Source organism: Archocentrus centrarchus, chromosome 2 (assembly GCF_007364275.1).
Source record: "Archocentrus centrarchus isolate MPI-CPG fArcCen1 chromosome 2, fArcCen1, whole genome shotgun sequence".
NCBI lineage: Eukaryota > Metazoa > Chordata > Actinopteri > Cichliformes > Cichlidae > Archocentrus > Archocentrus centrarchus.
The window spans coordinates 25,495,957-25,516,597 of NC_044347.1; the positions used below are offsets into that span (position 1 = coordinate 25,495,957).

A 20,641-nucleotide genomic window follows, 5' to 3' on the forward strand; every position below is an offset into this window, starting at 1 on the left:
GGTTTTAATTCATAATGCCACAGTAGCAGTTGGAGCATGGAGATCAAACTGAAAACTCAGCATTAGAAAATCCTTGATCTCAGCTCCCAGAGTGTTGGCCCAGTTTAAATTAAAAACCTCTAACAGTGAAATTTCTTCCATCATTATCCAACATGTTTTTTCACCCTACCGAATACCAAAGACCCAACTGATTCTCAGCAGTGTGAAAATATTTACACCACAGCAGATTGTGGAGTCTAATATGTTTCATCACTCCTCCAAACTCCCACCAGTCTCTCATGACTGCTGGCTAATTGCTGTCAGCGACACTGCAGCGAGGACATTTTTCACATCATGTTCCATCAACAAAGAAAAGACTAATATTATTTCTCCTCGCACTTCATAAATCATGTCGCCTCTGTCTTTTTTTTTTTTTCTACATGAAATTAATTTAAATTTTCAGTTATGGCCTGTGACTTTGTAGTGATGCATTTGTACTTCTCATTAATGGCTCACGCTGTTTATTGAAGATATCAGACCTCTGAAGCACAGTTTGACTCAATCAACTATGACTCAACCCAACACCGGAGCTGTGCGTGGGACTCTGTGGTAAGTCAAACCAGGACTTAACTCCCCCGCAGTTTGTTGGCGGCACCAACTCAGGATCTTCAGAGGCAAAACCACAACTTCAAACAGGGCCCGGTTGTTCAAAAGTAATCTGGCAGTATTAATCCAGTCAGATGGGATTAAATCCTGAAGGGAATAAAAGGATTATGCGACCGGATAAGATCATGTAACCCGATCCAGTTTTTTTTATCCAGATCAAACCTTCAGTTTGTGTTGTTCAAAACGTTTGAACAGGATACTTTGATCCGTCACTGGTTCTGCTTTATGAAATATCTTCAGTTAAGTTTGCTTTTCATGTATTATTCCAGAGCTTTTGTTTTATTTCTTTTGTAGGTTTAATTTATTTATATAATCCTGCATTTTGAGTTTTGTTAGTTTTATAATGGTTCTGGTGTTAGAATAGATAAACATGTAACTGTTTTTCTATGTATCACAATGTGTTCATCATAAACATGCACATGACCATCAGATTGTAAGCACAAAACATACTCACACACACCTGGACCCTCCAGGTGAGGAAAGCAGGTAACGCCTGTTTCCTGACGTCACACGCACATACACACACCCCCCACACACACTTACGTGATGCTAAAATAAAAGCACCGGCAGGAAGAAGAAAGTCAGACTCTCTTTCAGAGGCACGTGAGTGTTAGCTGACTGAGACTCTCCCTGCAGGTAAAAAATCAACTACGGGTTTCTGTGTCTTTCTTTATTTAACGGTGGTCCGAACCTAACATCTGGTTTGTTAGTGCTGTATTCCTTCTTTTAGTTTATCCTGCCTTCCCCGGTTTTCCAGTGGTAAGTTTCTTTGAGCCTGTTAGTGTTCCCTGTTTAGTCACTTCCTGTATTATTCTGACAGTCGTGTGTTCTTATGACTTGTATTCTGTTTTGCTTCCTTGTCTCAGTTAATTAGTTTCAGCCTCCTGCATCCGCCTCCTTTGAGGTGTATTTAAGGCCTCAGTTTGTCTCAGTTCCTTGTTGTGTCATACCGTTTGTCTGCCTGTGTTTCTCTCCTGCTGTCTGTGATTTTTCTATTTCTGGACTTACTCTAACAAGCAGCAGAAAACTACCTGTCTCGTCTTAATAAAGGTTCATTTTCCACTTATTAATTCCATCTTCAAGTCTGCATTTTGGGTCCAATGTGGACCAATGTATCCACGTCACGACAGCCGGTGTTGCGACATATAAAGAATTTGAAATAGTCATTTCTCTTCTTCTGGATTATTAAACCTTTATGATTTAAAGAGCACCTTTAAAATGTCCACCATGATTCTTTAAATAATGTACATTTTTGTTCATGTTTATTGGTTCTCAGGTCAGTGGGTTGAATATTACAAAGGCATTTTTGTTTGATGGTTTATTTCAATTTTGAACAAAAACACTGAACATTACCCCATGGACATAATTAAGGATTTTTCTTTTTAAAAAATTTTGTGTAACTTTTGGTATTGCCTGTATCCCAGTACTGGTAATCTGGATTTGGTAATCTGGATTTTGAACAAAAGTGAGCTGGATGCCCTGGCCTCTTTTCTAGAACCCTCTGCGGACCAACCTGGCTTTATTTCTGGGGCGTCATTATTTCACAGATATTCACAGACTCCTAAACATTATCCATTCTCCTGCGTCCACACTGGTGCCTGAGGTGGTTATCTCGCTGGATGCAGAGAAAGCTTTTGATAGGGTCGAATGGGGATATCTATTTGGATGCTTAAAGAAATTTGGTTATGGTCCTAATTTTATCTCTTGGCTCAAACTCCTTTATATCTCAACCAAAGCTTCTGTATCTACAAATGGCAAGCAATCACAATACTTCCAGCTGTCTAGAGGGACCTATCAGGGATGCCCCATCAGCCCATTACTATTTGCCCTGGCCATAGAAACCTTTTCTATTACATTTAAATCATTGCCATCAGTGAGTGGAACTTACAGTGGGGGTGAGGAACACAGAGTGTCCCTATATGTGCAGATGATTTGGTGATATATGTATCAGATCCTGTCTCAAGTGTACCTGATATTATCTGTGCTCTGAGGAGATTTGGTAAATTTTCTGGGTACAAACTAAACCTCCACAAAAGTGAATACCACCCTGTAAATGACTTGGCCCTTCATATGCAAGACAGTGCCCTACCATTCAAAATGTCTAGAAATGGCTTTAAATATCTGGGTATCAATATAACAAAAGGGATATTTGAGAATGTCAAATCTGACCTGCAGAAATGGAAACACTTCAACTATCCTTAGCAGGAAAAGTAAATTGTATTAAAATGAATGTGCTCCCCAAATTTCTTTACCTGTTTCAGTGTATCCCACTTTATCTTCCCAAATCCTTCTTTAAATCAGTTGATAAAGTTTTAATTTCATTCGGGACAGTAAGAAACCTAGAGCGCAGCTAGAACTGCTGCAGAGACCTAAATCAAAAGTTGGCCTAGCCCTACCAAATCTTTGTCATTATTATTGGGCCACAGAGTTTTAAAAAAAAAAAAAAAATATATATATATATATATGGCTCTATTTTCCTGATATAGACTGGCACCACTTTGAAGCCGTATGTTGCACCTCAATATCTCTTAGCACCCTCATCACTTCCAGTCTTCCCCAACGTTAGTTGGCTAACTTTTTGATATGATGATTGATGAAGTATAAAGTCTTCAAGTTGACAATATGCCAGAACGTCTTAGATTAATGCTAACCATATATTTGCTAATAAACGAGCACCACTTCTGAGAAATTCTCTTTTTATCCAGTCACTGCACTGCAGCAGGTTTGCAAATATATGATGCAGAACATTGTGCAGCCACTTGGTTCATTCACCATCTGGAATACAGCATTTTAGCTCCTGTGTTATTAGGATTTCCCTCTCTAAAACCCTACTTACTGTTGAGTGTCCAACTTCCACAAGCCTCCTGCCATTACTTGAAAGCTTGTGAGCTGTACTTCCTGGTGTGCTGTGCCAAACAGATGACTGAAGAAATCCATAAATTCACATTAACTCATCACCAAAGTAGACAAAAATGTAATGTGGCGCAGAATAAAATGTGAGATCTTCTCTTTTACGTACATTTACTTCAACATTTGAAACTCTGGCAGTGTAAGGCACTTTTGACTGCTCCATTATTTCCCAAGAGGTCACCGCAGCAGATAAATCCACATTTTGTTTTGGCACAGATTTAATGCTGCAGCCCTCCCATTTACCCGGGCTTGGGACCATTGCTGGGAATACACTTGCTTGTGACCACCTGATGCTGGGTTTGTGTCTCCTCCCAAACACAAACCGTGGTTCTTTCACGTGTAAGGTGTGAAAGGTGTACTGTTAACCACTACACCAGTCACACAAGCACTGGACAGTGTAGCATTATAAATAAATGTCCAAATATGCTTCATGCCCTCCAGGAGAGCCCTTGTTCAAGCCTAGTTTTCAGGAGTTACATCACCTCTTTTTTTGCTTTTACTCTCAGATATTCCTATTAATGTGTGTTAACTCAAATAACACCCACAGCAAACCTGTGGGACATGGCAGAGGCCACATTAGAAATAGGGTTTGGAGAACAGTAAGTTAACAAGGAGCCAGCAGTTCATTCTCCCTTGGGCCGCCCTATCAGGTTAAAATAAATAAAATAAAATAAAAATAATAATGTGTTAATCTTTGTGAATGTACTTGAAGTTCATTTTACTTCTCGGATGAATGACCTTAAAGGAACAGGGATGTGTCAGAGACCTTATTTCAGACATTTAAACTAAAACCACCTCAGTTTTAATTTGTGGGAATCCAAGGTTCAGTGGTCAGTCAGCACTGACTCTTTAATTAACCTAACTGATGGTGTTTTTCCCCACAGAGCTGGAAACAGATGAAGAGACAGAAATGCACAGGACATCATTACATTTCTTTTCCTTGCAGCACAAAAACAGCCTTATGGTCTATATCAGATTTCTCTTAAACATCTTGATTTCTGCACAGCTCTAACGTGCCATTTAAACTGTAACTGTCTGCATTTGTGTCTGTGGAGCTGTGCTGCAGTTTTTCACAAACTGAACACAGCGTCCCCACCGAATGAATCAGCAGCAGATTCATTGACCAGCTGATAACGGTGTCTAAATCTGCACATACGACAGCCAGACACAGCGTCTTGTTCTCCTCTTGCCTCGGCCTGCCTGAGCGCAGTCAATTTTCTTAGGCGTGCTCATTTTGCCTCTCAGCGACTGCAGGATGTTTACTTGTGCTTTCAAAACCAACATGTTTTGAACCTGTTCACAGAAGCACCTCATAAATAATCAATACCAATTCACCTGGGCTAACCCCTGTGTTCAAAACACATGGGTTAGCTCAAGGTCAATGCGCAGTAAAAGGCCTTTTGATTTTGAAGAAGCTGCAGGATCTCCTTCCCATCCCACTTATTCCACAGCATGGTTCCTAATTCTTGACAAATCATCCCTCCCGGAGGAGCAAGAAAGCCATCAACACTTAAGTGGCTCTTCATATTATCAACCATAAAACCCTGGAAGAGCAAATGGTTCATTTGGGGCGGGATTTAGTTTCTCTGCTATAATTTCTTGTCTGACATTGTCACTGAGTCAAGTTCAAGCCGGTGTGTTTGATATTGTAGAAACTCTCAACATTGTGCATTTAAAACATGTTTTTATGAACGTCTCCTCTCCAACTTTGTCCTTTTTGCTTCAAGTTCAATTAAGCGCTGAACGAATGAAGCAGGATTTTTTTTTACACCGTCAAAGAACTGAAATAAAAAGCAGCATCAAACTGAACAAAGCAAATGTAAGATGGCAAGCTATGACTGTATAATTACTTTTTCATAGCTTTGGTGTTTTTAGCTTAGTCAACACACACAGTCACCAGAGCAGGTGCACAAAATGTATGTCCCTATTAGATGTGCATTTTTTCAGAGATCTGTCACTTCCTGTGACAGTCAAGTTGGCATTTAAGAGGCTTTGCATTTTATGCATTCAGCCTGAAATATAGGCATATTTACTGAAAAAAAAGACATAATTTTGCACAAAAATAATTCTTTATTCTTCACTACAATACAGAGAGAATTATGATGCTGTTTTTACACGCTGACACCCTGAGTTATTCTTGGTTTTGCCTTAATCAAAGACTTTGTTTGCTTCTATTCACAAGTACCACACGTTACAGATTCTGCTAAATCAGTACAAAAAACAAACAAAAACCACAAAATATACTCAAAGCGAGTGTTATACAACACTAATTCAAGAAGTCTGGAAGTCATCCTCTGTGGAATCTGGGACTAGCAATGGATTATAGGACAAGTAGTTGCTTCACCATTAAAAGTACACTATACTGCCAAAAGTATTCACTCGCCCATCCGAATCATTGAATTCAGGTGTTCCGATCACTTCCGTGGCCACAGGTGTATCAAATCATTATGGATTATGGTGTGGGGGTGTTTTTCAGGAGTTGGGCTCGGCTCCTTAGCTCCAGTGAAAGGAACTCTTAATGCTTCAGCATACCAAGATATTTTGGAACAGTTTGGGGATGGCCCCTTCCTGTTCCAACATGACCTCACACCAGTGCACAAATCAGGTCCATAAAGACATGGGTGAGCGAGTTTGGTGTGGAAGAACTTGACTGGCCTGCACAGAGTCCTGATCTCAACCCAATAGAACAGCTCTGGGATGAATTAGAGTGGCGACTGTGAGCCAGGGTATTGTTTTTGGTCTGTTTGTTTATTAGTTTTGCTGTAATATTGTAACAACCAGTTCGATTCATACCATTTGCACAAAAAAAAATCACCTGATAGATCACCTGATTAAAATTTTTGCCCCCCCCAGTAAGATCTGCCAAGACCTGGTTGAGGGGTAGCACCAGCAGCTGACAGTATTTTTTCTTCTTCTTTTTGTCCCGTCATTGAAAGCATCTTTTCATGCTTAAATTTGGTTTAAAAGTTAAACTGATACATATTCTGGATTTGCAGGCTACTTGAATTTAACATGAGAAACTCCATTTACATTCATAAAGTGAACGTTATTGGACAACTGTAGGCATGGACGTGTGTTATCTTGGTGTTTGAGAGAGACGGGCACCGTTCAAATCAGCTAAAACGTCTGCTGGGGGGCGGGGTTTGTTGTGCATGGCACCGCCTATCTTTTATTTATTTTTATCCCAATCAAATCTTTTATGGTCATGATTCACCTTATAGCTGATTGACTTGGTTCAAGGCTTAAAACTCTTTATAAGAGGATCTTCTGAAACATCATAAAAAAGGGAAATTAAATTCACTTCCTGAACCAGAGACCTTAAAAAAGTGAGAGGTCACTGTTGAGCTGTATATAAAAGATGGACACTGTGACATCACTAAATGGTTAATCTTTGCTGCTCATAGATTTCAGCTTAAGATTCTCTGAGTGCCCTCTCCTTCGCCTATTGCTTGACCTCTTAAATGTCAGCTGGGTTCCCAGCAAAACACTTGTGGCAGGGTTAGAGTTGAATTTTAGCCACGTGCTAAACTTCCATAGTCTAAAAATCTGGAAGATGTTACCTTTCAAATCACTTTGACCTTTTAGTTCTTCTTTTGCAATATTTCCACTTGAATATGCCACATGTTAAAACACCATGTAAAGGGATGTAAATCTAACCCTAACCCTGCTGGTGACCCGGTGGATGTTAAGAGGTAAAATATTATTTTAAATGCAGTATATTTACTTAAATTGAACCAGTTTACACAGCTACAGAGCAGACCTGCCGCTGGATCTGTTTTCCACCACTGTCCGATTCTATTTAGAGGCTGAAAGTTGAGAGCATCCTGCCCAGCAATCCTCCCCACTGTGCTTACAATATCTTCAGCAGTGCGATCTTGATCTAGAGCCAGATGACAGCCCAGTTTGGACACGATTTTCCAACAGTCTGTGCATCTGAAGCGCTCCACTGCAATCACATGTACGTCACCTGCTTGTAATTAACTTCAGCTTCTGACTTAGCTTTTCCTCTCAACTGTACAAACCGCTGTCCTGTACGGTGAATTGAATGAACTGAATTGTATATCTTATCTAGCTCTGTCCTCGGTCACAGCCGCATTAAAGCTCTCATTTGGATTCTCATGATTCCCATCAACCCAGAACAAGGTCATTGTTTTGATCTTTTGAAGTTTGCTGCTGATGTAACTACCGCCGCCTCTTCTTTGTCTTGAGCAAATCATCGGCACATGTTTGATCTCGAGTCCTCTGGCATCTTTGCCAACTCGCTGGGATAAATAGCGCACAGTGGAGGCTGAGACTGCAGCTGCAGCCTCGTCTGATGCCAATTTTCTGCACTTTTCCACAGGACTGGGAGAAATTACCCTGAAGTCCGGATGTTACAACCTGTATAACCAAACACCTCGACTGTTGCTGTTGCTCACTCTTATTGCTCACATTCAAACGGCTCTACAACCATCTCCCTGTCCTTCAGCCAGCCGCGGTTGTCATGACAACAGAGCGGCTAATCTCCAGTGGACAGAGAGAGAGAAAGTGCAGGAGCTCGCACAGAAACGTGCTTCTGGGGACGTGGAAAAAGCGTGTCTGTGATAAAGAGGTGCAGTGCATACTTGCTTACGTTAGTGTGTGTGTGTGTGTGTGTGTGTGTGTGTGTGTGTGTGAGAGTATGACTCACAGGCATATGCTGAAAGTATATGGTGACTATGAGCTCTTCTTTTTTAAAACAATATTTAAATATAATTTTTAAAAAGTCCATTTCCCTTTCACACTTACTCTCTCCATCTCACAGGAGAATTCCTCAATCAGACCTTCCCTCCTCTTTTTTAATTCTGCTCCTCCCATTTTTCCTTCTCCTGACCTTCCTGATCCTTATTTACTTCCCCATCCTGTCTTCTTTCTATTTAAATCTCCCAAATGTCCTCATTTTCAGATTTTTTTCTTTTGACGTAATTTCTTTGGGGGTTTTTTCCACTGTATTCCCAGTTTTCCCATATATTTTCTTCCAAATTCTCTTTTCTGTCCTTTTCCCTCCTCTACCGCTGACACACCCTCTTCATCTCTCCAACAATTCCTTAATCTTCCACTCATCCTCTCTTGCATTCATCCCGTCAGTCTTTTCATCCTTTTAAACTGCTTCAGCTGAACCGTCTTTTCTATCTTTGTCTCTCCACACGTGCACCTTTTAACCCTGCTCTCATTCTTACACTCATCTCTCTTTCATTATCCGCCCTTCTGCTTTCTAGCTCTCTTACCCCCCCCCCCCCCTCCCCCTGCACATTCTCTCTCATAGACACGCATACATATACAACGTCCATCCACTTCCTCATGTTCCTAAATCCTTGCCTCTCTGGCTCCATGCTTGCCTAGCAGGGATCTCTCAGACACACATATGTTAGGGCTGATTAGGCTGGCACAGCCACTGGGCAGTCAGCCCGCTGGAGGAATGATGGAGTGATGAATGGAGAGTGTGAGGAAGTCGTGGAGAGTTGGGAAGAGCAGGGGGAGGCAATGACTGACTGAGAGATGAATGACAGCTGCTTGGAATCTTGCTTGTCTTCCTCTCAGTGAGTGAAGGAACTACTTGGAAAACAGTCGATATATTCCTATACAGTGCACGACCGTAGGCGTGTGTGTGTGCGCGCGCGCGTGCACGTGCGGATGTGGATTGGGGGGTTGAAGTTGTTCTCCGGTAGAGGGCGGAGTGAAAGTGTGAGAGAAAGTGAGGAGAGGGGAGGCAGAAGCTGCAGAGGGCTGGAGCTGCGGAAAGGAGCGGAGTGGACATGGGTGGCAGCGGATGCCGGGGACCTGCAACCTGAGTGCGGGCGACAGGAGTTGGAGGTCCTCCGGTTGACTGAACAGGAAGGCTTACATTAGCAGAGTCGTGCTTAACGAGAACAGTGTGCTGTCCGGTTAGCGCCTACACACACACGCGCGCGCAATCAGTCACTCACACATCTTAAGAACAGCGGGAGATGCATTACGTCATAGCCTCTCATTGCCCTAGATGACCGCGCGCGCAGGACGGGAAAGATGCAGGGCTGCTGGACTACGAGGAGAACCGATTCCCCTGCTGCTGAACGCGAGCGCCCGGTGGAGGTGTCTCGGCCGGTAGAGAAAGAAGGGGAGCCGCCGTCGCGCGGCCGCCGGCTCTGATGGCTCCTCGCGCCCGGGGCGGGAAAGAGTCACAGCAGTCGCCGCGGAGGAGCGAGAGGGTAGGGGACAGCAGGTATCTGGGAAGTGACGTGGTGTCCGCGCCCCACAAGAAAGCAAAACGGTGCGTTTGTCGTGCGTTTCGCAGGAGGGCAGGAGCGGGAAGGGGAACATGGCCGCGCAGTCCGACGGCGGCAAAGCCGGGGTCGGGTGCGGCGGCGGCGGTGGGTTCGCCCAGCTCTACGATGTTGACGCTGACGAGCCTCTGGACTCCGCGGCGATCCACATCTGTCAGTGCTGTCGCTCCTCCGCTTGCTACTGGGGCTGCCGCTCAGCTTGCCTCGGCTCTCTACTCGGCGGGGGTCCGCCTACCGGAGGGGCCGGCATCCGGGAGACTCACTGCCCGCCCCGGGAGCAGCTGTGGCTGGACTGCCTCTGGATCATCCTTGCCCTCCTTGTCTTCTTCTGGGACGTTGGCACGGACCTGTGCCTGGCGGTGGACTACTACCAGAGACAGGACTACCTCTGGTTCGGCCTCACTCTCTTCTTCGTACTGGTGCCGTCGGTACTGGTCCAGATTCTGAGTTTCCGATGGTTCGTGCAGGACTACACCGGCGGGGGCCTCGGGGAGGTTGAGGGGCTGACCAAGCGGGGCACAGTGGCTCTAGGGTGCCTGTATCCCGGCAGAGACCGCCTGCAGCTGGCCACCATCTGGCTGTGGCAGGCCACCATACACATCCTCCAGCTGGGACAAGTGTGGAGGTAGGAGGGGGGGCACAACACAAACAACAATGCACACCCGATCTTTACCTATAACAGCGCCTCCTTCTCTTTCTCTCTCTCTCTAACAGACTCAAAAACTTAATGCTCCTAATGGAGCAGGGTGTCTACTTGATGTAGCCACTAGAAAAGACAGCTTGCTTCACAGTGACAGGCAGTAGAGGAAGAGCAAGACACGGAAAGGCTCTCTGTGACTTCTCCAGTGCCGGAGTTACTATCTAGGAACGACAGGAAGATATTAGGAGAGACAGGCGGACAGAGAGCCTGATTTCACAGACAAACTCTGATCTGTTGAAACTTTTCATTTCTGGGTCATCTTATGAAAAGTTAGTTCAGCAACTCACTGAACAATCTGCAGTAAAAAAAAATTTAAAAAGAGGAGAATTTATAGCCAAAACGGGTCCAAATAAAGCATCTACAGTAAACCTTTACACAATCTAAAGAAATAAAGTGAGGCGCATCCAGAGCCTGTTTTTAAGGACTGACTGAGGCGCTCTCCATGGTGCTGAACACATTTCCACCATTTCCAGTGCTCAGTCAACGTTCTTCACTTTAGAAATGCATGCACGTTTTTGTGTCTATCTATGTGTATGTTGATACATGTCAGAGCGTGTGTGACCAGTGGAAAAACGGTGTCAAGACTCTTCCCATGAGTGTCAGCATGCATGGAGAGTACAAAGAGGAAAAGCATCTGCGCTTCTGGCAATGCATCTCTCTCTCTCTCTCTCTCTCTCTCCTCTCTCTCTCTCTCTCTCTCTCTCTGTGTTTATCTCTCTCACTTACACACACACATACACACACATATATACCCACAGTTGGACAAGGTTAGGTGTTAATTGTGGTGCTAAAAGCGCCGTTGGGGGAAAAAACTGCAATACGCTTACGTCTTTTCATTGTGGCTTTCTTGCTTCGTACAAACATGTAGCTTGTACTGCACACACACTGTAGTTGTAGTAGTAGCAGGAATGTACTGTTTTTTTCCAGTCTTTTATAAAAGGTCAACATTTGCTCTCATTCCCTCCCTACTCCCTCTTCTCTCCGAGAAGACTTCTTAATGGTGTCCACTTGCCTCTGGGTGGGCAGCAGGGAGAGTGTGTGTGTGTTTGTGTGCATTTGCATCCTTCTGTGCTGATGTGCTACTCAGCTTCTCTGCATTGGTTGTAGGGTTAAATCAACCCCCCTCCTTACACATATACACACAGTCTACGCCCAACTCTTCCCAGTGGTTGTCCCCTCTTGGCCTGCAGAATGGACTCTCCCACCTGAAGGAAGTGGTGGACAAGAAGGAGCACAGAGAGGAGAAGAAAGGGAGGGGGGGGTGTAACCGAGGAAATGGCACAGCCTGATTGAGACCAAGAGATGGAGGGGCTGTGGAGAGAGTGATAGGGGGATGAGGACGTGCACTACTGGAGTGAATGGGGGCAGGGAGGAAAGAGAACAAGAGGAAAGAGAGGGGGGACGAGAGAAGTGAGAGTGTTGGGGGCAGGGTGGGCTGGAAGATCAGCTGTATTTGGTTTGAGATCACATCCTTCCATGTCAGGGGATGAAAGTCGCTCGCCTGCTACGCCCCACACTAAAATTTCAATCCTTAACATGACCATTACAGACTAGACTTCCTGTTTACAGATGTTTAAAAAGCTAAGCAAATTATGCTGATTATTTACCCTTCACTGCTCTTGAGTCAAGGACACACATCATTCTGGTGTTATTTTAAAGCTAAAACATCTATACATGGTTTGTTTGGAAGCACTGGCACACTGTAAATGAATGCACATGCAGGCATTTTCTCAGGGACGCTGCATTATTTATGGGGTGTGAATTAACCTGCAGCTCTAATACCCATACTGTACATGATGTAGAAGCACACGCATGCATGGAGGACACCCATGTATGCACTGCAGCAGGGAAGTAGCAGAATATCAGAGCACTTTTGGAGTCATAGATGCACGCACATGCATAATTGCACACACACACAATCACACACGCTCAGTGAGTGCCCTGAGGCAGTTTAATTGAGATCACTGCCTACATCCCACCCACACGTGCTGTAGTTTCCCACGTCCAGAAATCCACTCAGTACATATAGATCAGCAGCTCTTCAAGTCTATTCATAGAAAGGCTCAATTAAATGTTTAGACCAGCCAGGAATATTTATAGTCACACATCAGGTTCAACAGAGGAATGTTGTTTTTGTTTTAGTTGCCCAGTTAGGCAAAAAGAAGGCAAGGGAAGAGGTGACCTATTAGGCTCATTTCCAGCCCCGTATTCTTATTCTTGGACTCTACTAGAGTTCAAAATAATCCATATTTGTCTTATACTGGACCTTGATGAAGCCCATTAGGTCATTTGCCATCTCAAATGATCTTTTTCTAATTGGCTGCCCCTCATAGCAGCTGGGAAGGTGCTCGTGTGCCTTAGATGACAAGACTAGCTATTTTTTAAATCTAAAGTCTGAAGAATGAAAAAAACAAACAATGAGACAGACGACTGAGGCTGATAAATGTGTGTTTGTACCTCTGAACCCCAACAGGTACATCAGGACGCTGTACCTAGGCGTCATGTCGCGTCGGCAGAAGGAGCACCAGCGACGCTGGTACTGGGCCATGATGTTCGAGTACGCCGACGTCAACATGTTGCGTTTGCTGGAAACATTTCTGGAGTCGGCGCCTCAGTTGGTCCTGCAACTCTGCATCATGATCCAGGAGAACCGAGCTGAGACACTACAGTGTAGGTGGTTGGCTGGATTACAGACTGCACTATGCCAGCATAATAGCATGTTTTCATGTAGCCGGCAAAGCGCATACAAATGAGCAGCTGCACAAGTACTAATTATCAATTTGCACACATTGTGCTTGATAATGTGTGGCTGCAGATGGCTTCTGGATTTCACAGGTTTTACTGCTGCTCAGGTTGTCAAAGATAGAAAGGGATGTGCGAGTCAAACTCCATCATCCTCCTCTTCCTTATCGGATGCATCATCTCAGGCGGCCACCCACTGGTGTTATTCATCCCTTTCACTCTGGAGTTTTTGGGACACAGTTTACCTTAACGGAAAGATGCGACTAGTACACAGGGGGGTGGCTACACATAGCAGCTGGGCCATTAAAAATAACTTCATATTTGAGACTCGTCATTACCAAATGTTTTGGTCGTGTCACACACTACCTCTTACTTACACTCACACATTACACAAAACACCCCCCCAGTGAGTCATAATAATGTCGTGTTAATCCAAAACAGAAGGAGCATCGAAATCATCCGCCTCTGTGTCTCTCTGCAGGCATCTCCTCCCTAGCCTCCCTCCTGTCTCTCGCCTGGGTTCTGGCCTCCTACCACAAACTGCTCCGAGACTCTCGTGACGACCAGCGCAGCATGAGTTACCGCGGGGCGCTGCTGCACCTCTTCTGGCGCCTCTTCACCATCTCCTCCCGTGTCCTGTCGCTCGCCCTCTTTGCTTCCCTCTTCCACATCTACTTCGGCATTTTCGTGGTGGTGCACTGGTGTGCCATGGCTTTTTGGGTGGTGCACGGAGGCACTGATTTCTGTATGTCCAAGTGGGAGGAGGTGCTCTTCAACATGGTGGTCGGCATTGTCTATATCTTCTGCTGGTTTAACGTGAAAGAGGGACGAACGCGCTACAGGATGGTAGCATACTACACTGTGGTGTTGGCTGAGAATAGCATCCTCACTGGCCTGTGGTGAGTTAGACAAAGCAGATGCAAGTGAAGGTTATTTGCATTCTCTTTTTTCCCCCCCAGATTCAAAAAGCTAAATGACAGTGATCTCTTTTGAATGATCTGTAATTTCTTTTTTTTTTCTTTTTTTTTAACTTCCTTTGTAATTTGGAAGTGGTTTTTTTTTGCCTTTTCTGTGTTAGCTGTGATCTTTGTCAGTTTACTTTACTTTACTTTATTTTGAAGGTTAGTTCCTCATGTTGCTGTCTGTGTTTTTACTTACCTTCTTTGTTTTTTCCAGCCCTCTTATAGTGCCTGATTGAGTTCATTTGTTCTTACTCCCTGCTGTGTAATTAATTTGTATCTATCAGGGTTCTAGCCAGCGGTTGATCACCTGCCATGCTGAGGTCGTCTTGCGCCGGGCTGAGAATTTCACCAGTTCGCTATCTATCAGAACTCTTCTATCACTGCAATTAACAAGCGGGCGCGTACCCCACACGCTCCACCCCGTCGTTGATACCAGACTGATTTTTTTTCTCTTCAGGCTAGATCGCTGCACTATAGAATTATTTCACCACAATTTGCAGTCTACCACCGGGCACAGCCAGTTTCGATCTCACGCGCAATCTCGCAACGGTCCTGTTCACACTTGATTTTGTGGGGCAAAATAGCAACCGGCAGGAAAACGAGGGGAAAGTAGAGGAAAAATGTAACTCAAAGGACAATTTTGGGCTTCCTATTAAACATAAAATCCCAGGAGCTTGTCTTGTTTCTTGTCTTCATAGACTCACAAGAATAACGCACTGATGTGTTGCTTAATGAATGTTTATTAACAATAGCTGCAGGTAAACGTGCATCTTATTTTCAGAGCATCGTAACAGACTAGAGGGATCTACACTTCCTGTCGTCATCAAGTCACATGGTCCAGTCATTATCCAACTGTTCACCATCACTGAGTTAACAAGCTGGCACGTCATTTAGCGTTTAGCATTAGCAGGCTTATGCAAATTAGCCCCCACCCCCCAACAAACACGTGCCAAGCTGAAATTTTTTTCTGGCTAGAACCTTATTCTTACAGACTTTTTTCAGGTTGTGAATCTCCCTCCAGGTCCCGAAGCTTCCTTATTTTCTAATGTTTGTGCCTTGATTTTTGGATGGTTCCTGGTTGCTTTTGAATTTTATGAGTTCATTGGCTATTCCTTATTTTCCGTACAGACTAGCTTAAAGTTTCTTGTTTTTCCATCCACCTGTGAATCCCTGTCATCTTCGCATAGGGCCCTTTTCTGAACGTTTACTAACAAAACTCAAGGCTTCAAAAAAAAAATCCCCTTCCATCTTTTATATACAGGGTATGCATAGAATGTCCCAGGTTTTGTATGAAGCAAAAAAAATAAAGAAAAAAGTCAGTGTTGGTTGGAGAAGGTTTAAGTATTGAAAAGGTACATCTCATCTTTTAGCAGATCAAACAGTAGACGAGCAGTTTTCTCAGACTTCAAATTTATTCTGAAATGAAAATGGTAAACACACTCATTCAAAGTACAAAATAAACGCTTACCCAGTGCTGAAAGCAGGTTGATTTTACTACTTGGTGCATACATTTTGAGAAGGCTATCCACTACACTAGCAAGGTAAATGTGTATCAAAATAGTCATATAATTAGAGGTTATGCTCAAGAAACATTTTCTTGATGAGTTAATGATCTTAATAGCTAGGGTCAAGTCTTACTTAATAGAAAATTTTGTATATTATGTAAATTAAATTACTATGGTTTAAGGCAGGTATACCTGGCACATATGGTTTCCCAGTCAGATTTACCTCTTGCTCATCACATCTGGTTTCTACACCAACATGATCATATTAGAGACCTCACAATGGGACCTCACTAATCGCCTGACAGTGGCTACATTCATGTTTAGATGCAGTCTGTGGTAACACTCTGAAGCTAAAAAAGCCTGCAACAAATTAATACTTTTATCCTGTATGAGTAATACATTGTTGATTTTGGTCTGTTTATGGAATTGGTTTAAAAACTTAGATTCCTATAGTTATTATTTAAAAATGTATCTTCAAATATGTCCAGCAGTTGCCTATTAATTAATAATAAACAGCCAATAAACTACTTTTTTTAGATTAAATTAACGTTGCTCTCTTGTAGGAATAGGGAGTAACAATGAGACAGTATTGTACAAGCTGCAACATAATTGGTGCCCAAATGGCCCAGGGCCAGTAAGTAGTATACTGGAAAAGTGACCATGTCTCTGCAAACCACAGTCATCACAGTCAAGGCTTTAATGAAAAAAAGCCTTCTTTTTATCTGCTTCCATCCACCACCAGCATGCTTTATATGGCTGTGAAATTGAATTAATATGCTAAAGCAAAAGCTGCCTGTATGCAGACAAACTGCTGGCTTAGTTTGCCAGACTGCTTTAAACTTTGATGTAGGCTGATTGCAACCCTCCCCCTCTCGCTCTAGCAGTGACACCCGCAGTATGGAGGGCTTTGTCTAAAGCATTCATTAGAAATTATTTTGCAGATTTAGATTAATAATATCAAGTATAACTCTACTAATAAATGATGTTTTAATATATACACTAAACTACCCAGCAGCAGTAGGGGAACCAGTGGGACATTTGACACTATTGTATGAGCATTTTACTTTGCTATAAACACATGTAGATGTACACTGATTAATTTAACCCCTACATCCTGTAGGTATGCCTACAGAGACCCAGTGCAGACCGACTCCTACGCCATCCCAGCACTGTGCAGCGTCTACCTGACATTCGCCGGGGGCGTCGTGGTCATGCTGCTGTACTACGGGTTCCTGCACCCTGCCACTGCCCACCTCCAGCCAAGTCCCGCCTCATCCTGCTGCGCCCAGCTGCTCTGGGGTCTCCCTCTCCCACCATCAGCCCCACCCACAGCCCCTCCCACACCAGCCCACATGGCCAAGTCACAGACGGAAGAGGATGTGGCTGAGACGTGTCTTCCCGTCTTCCAGGTGAGGTCTGCGCCCCCAACTTCCAAGCCTGAGGGCCCGCTCATAAAGATTGACATGCCCAGGAAGCGTTACCCAGCATGGGATGCCCACTACGTAGACAGACGCCTGCGGAGGACTATAAACATCCTGCAGTACATAACGCCAGCCGCTGTGGGCATCCGCTATCGTGATGGACCCCTCCTGTATGAACTGTTGCAGTATGAGTCCTCACTCTGACACAAACACAAACACACACACACACACACACACACACACACGCACAAGTACACATAAGCACATATGCACCATAAAAAAAAACAAAAAAACATGTACGTATATGTGGATGTTCAGATTTAGAAAAGATTTAGAAACATTCATGCACAGAAAGTCACATTTGATATAAGCACATTCACACACAGAAGCAATCTGTCACGTTTATGTGCACACACATAATCACACTTACAATCCTTGTGAGCACCTACAACCTGCGAGTCCCATGGCCATGACTCAACAAGCTGCTTCAGCGCGAGTCCATCTCCTCCTCTCTTAATCCTTCTGTCTCTCTATTTAACTCCTCTAATCGTCCTTCACTTGGTCTCATTTCTTTAATTTCACACGTGTGCTCTCCGCTGTGAAGAAAAAAAATTTAAAATATGAAAAATAAGCGTAGTTTTACAAATGGTTGACCACCACAAGCCATTTATGTTGCACGCGTTCACGGGTCTCAGTAGAATAAAAAGATGTGACACAATGACAGTCACGTTTAATCAAAGGAGTTTGTGAACATGTTGTTGTTAGTCTAGTCAAAAGGTAGTGTATATATTTTATATGTACAGAGAGGATGTTTTTTTATTAATCTATTGTTATGTTGTCATCGGACAAAGCTGTTGGACACATCAATTTCTGGAGATTGTTGACAAGGTTAATGAGGCGAGTGGCAGAGCATGATGGAAAAGATGGAGAGAGAAAGTGGGTAATGGCATCTAATGCACACTCAAATTAAAAAAAGAAATCAGAAATTTTAGCTACAGTTTCTTAAAAGTATACTTTGACATTTTGTTTAGTAGATTTACTTGTTTTCTTGTCAAAGGTAGAGTAAATCATGCCTGTAGGGCTCAGGCCAGGAGTGGATTAGCTTAGCTTAGCTTAGCTTAGCATGCATACTGAAAACAGGTGGAAACAGCCAGCCTGGACGTGTTCTCCCAAAGTACAACTAGCATTGTATCTTGTTTAAACCATACACAAACACAAATGTAAAAAAAAAAAAAAAGGATTTATGCTTTAACTGTTTCTTGTGGGTTCAGAAAGTAGCCCAACCATATAGTGATAAGAATAACTGACATTCACTTGCTCCTCAGATGGTATAAATTGTGTAGTTGAGAAGTCACTCTTCCAATTTTGGTGTGTTCTTGCACTTTTATATCAGAATATGGAAACAAATCGATGCTAAAAAAAATTATATTTTTTTTATTGGTCATGGCTTTTAAAGGACATGGTAGTTGTTACCTGACATATCAGGGTCACTGCTAATGAATAATTTTTCTAACAACTCTCAGCGCAGCTTTTCCATTGGTACCGGCTCGGCTCGGCTCGGGTTTTAGGGTTTTCCATTACGTGGTTGTACCTGGTACCAAGTACTTTTTTATGTACCTACTCAGCCGTGGTTTTAAGCATGCCAAATCAATCCAAAAATGTGATATCAACAGAATGCATGCCACTGATTGGCCAGGGAGTGACATCACTAGATGACTCATGTGAGCGACTCCTTCACAAGAATCAAACCCGCTGTTTTTGATACCCGGCAATGAGGGAAATGGCTACACACTAACCAACACAGACATTTTTTGTTTCATGGCTAACAACAGAAGACAGATGGAGTGACCATTTGTGTTTGTGTCGCATAAAAATGATGTCACTTAACTTCTGGGCTGTCTTGCTGAGACAGTATTCAATTGTAATGAAAAACGAACGAAACCGAGTATAGTCGAGTCGAGCCGAGTAGGTACTAGTGGAAAAGAAGCACATGTATAAAGTAACAATTATGAGTTGATGCCACGTTATAAATTAAATCTTTTAATGAAAATATTGATAATAATGAAAATATTGACTTTTGTCTGCTTGTTTCTGCCAATATGATGTCAAAAACTCAGCAAGTCCTGAAACAAAATCTGATACGAGCTTGAGAGCTAATAGTTTCCCCTGTTTTTAGTTTTTATGCTAACCTAGGCAGTCTCCTTGCTAGAACTCATATTTAATGGAGAGCAAACATTTTCTCATTTAACTCAAAAGGCAATTGAGCATATTATCTACACAGACTTGAAAATAATATGTTGATGGGAGTTGGCAACATACAGTATTAGCTCTAACATGAAACAGCGAGAAGCGGTAGCTTCTTAAAACATGGTTCAAAAACACTAAAATAATTTGTTGCTGAACATTTGGAAATGTGAAAAACAAAATTATGAAGTAGTGAAAGAATTAGTAACTTTGGTATCTAACCATTTTCAAAATCTACAACAGCTACCCAGGACTAGCTAGCTAGGTTATTAGCTAGATGTTATCTAAAAAACAGGTTTGGATTTTATGAATTTATAGGATGTATATTAAAATAAAAGATCTCTTTACCTAAGTTAAGGTCACTTTCTTTCACTTCTAAGACCTCAGCACTGAGTTTGAAGCCTTTTGGCTAAAGATATTCTCAAGACTCCTATGCTATGCTTTTAATAACTTACTGACACTGACGCATCATTGTCAAATAAATCTGTTTTTAAAAATCCAAAAGCATGCCATTAAAGATTACTACTTTAAAATTCTGAAACAAATTGAAGACTCTTAAATAATCGATATCAGCAAAACAAGTCTTAAATCTGCGCTATAAATACATCATGACCGCAAACCTTTTTGAAGCTGTATGTCATAACAGATGCCATAACCTGACAAGCACCTGCCTCAAAATCTAACTACATCACATCGATGCAGCCCGCAACAACTGTTACACAAGCATAAATGCTGGCTACAGCACTGGCCACTTGCCTAGGCTACGTCATGGGCTCTACACATATTTACTGCACAAGCATAAATAGCATAAATCAATGGTCCTAGGTGATGTTTCAGTATTTATGGATATGTCATAATATTATTAAACATCTAGAATAAAGGAAGGGACATAACGTGTGTAATTTGAATGCCATCTCAGGGGGAGTTCTCCATCATTTCCTTTTATGCTAAAAGTGGCTATGGGAGGTCAAGTTTTCTTATATCATAAAAAAAAGAGTAAATTCAAGAGTAATTATTTTTTATCAAGGTCTACTACATTTTTTGTGCGTGATATGTTGATCCCAAACTAAACAGGGTACTGTCATTGAAGCTGACATAAAACACTTTTGGACTTCAATCATCACAACCCTCCCAGTGACATGTTTTCTCCTGTTTCGTGTCCAATATCAACTCCCCCGAAGCCACCCACGGCTGAGCTGTGGTGTACGGCTCGTTATTTATTTCTTTTGGT

At 42.9% G+C, this 20,641-nt stretch overlaps 1 protein-coding gene across 1 annotated transcript; it reads left to right on the forward strand.

Annotated features, from left to right (window-relative positions):
- The first annotated feature begins 9,871 nt into the window (after window positions 1-9,871).
- On the forward strand, window positions 9,872-17,422 carry xkr6a (XK, Kell blood group complex subunit-related family, member 6a). Its single transcript, XM_030751845.1, has 4 exons — window positions 9,872-10,461; window positions 13,010-13,206; window positions 13,760-14,177; window positions 16,866-17,422. Exons 1-4 carry the CDS (start codon window positions 9,872-9,874, stop codon window positions 17,368-17,370), a joined length of 1,710 nt encoding a protein of 569 aa, XP_030607705.1. The 3' UTR covers window positions 17,371-17,422.
- The last annotated feature ends 3,219 nt before the right edge of the window (window positions 17,423-20,641 follow it).

Excerpts from the sequence above, each read along its gene's own strand:
- xkr6a (XM_030751845.1), top strand. The coding sequence starts at position 9,872 with ATGGCCGCGCAGTCCGACGGCGGCAAAGCCGGGGTCGGGTGCGGCGGC. Across the intron at positions 13,207-13,759 it reads CCGAGCTGAGACACTACAGT|GCATCTCCTCCCTAGCCTCC; the intron begins GTAGGTGGTTGG and ends GTCTCTCTGCAG. Across the intron at positions 14,178-16,865 it reads AGCATCCTCACTGGCCTGTG|GTATGCCTACAGAGACCCAG; the intron begins GTGAGTTAGACA and ends TACATCCTGTAG.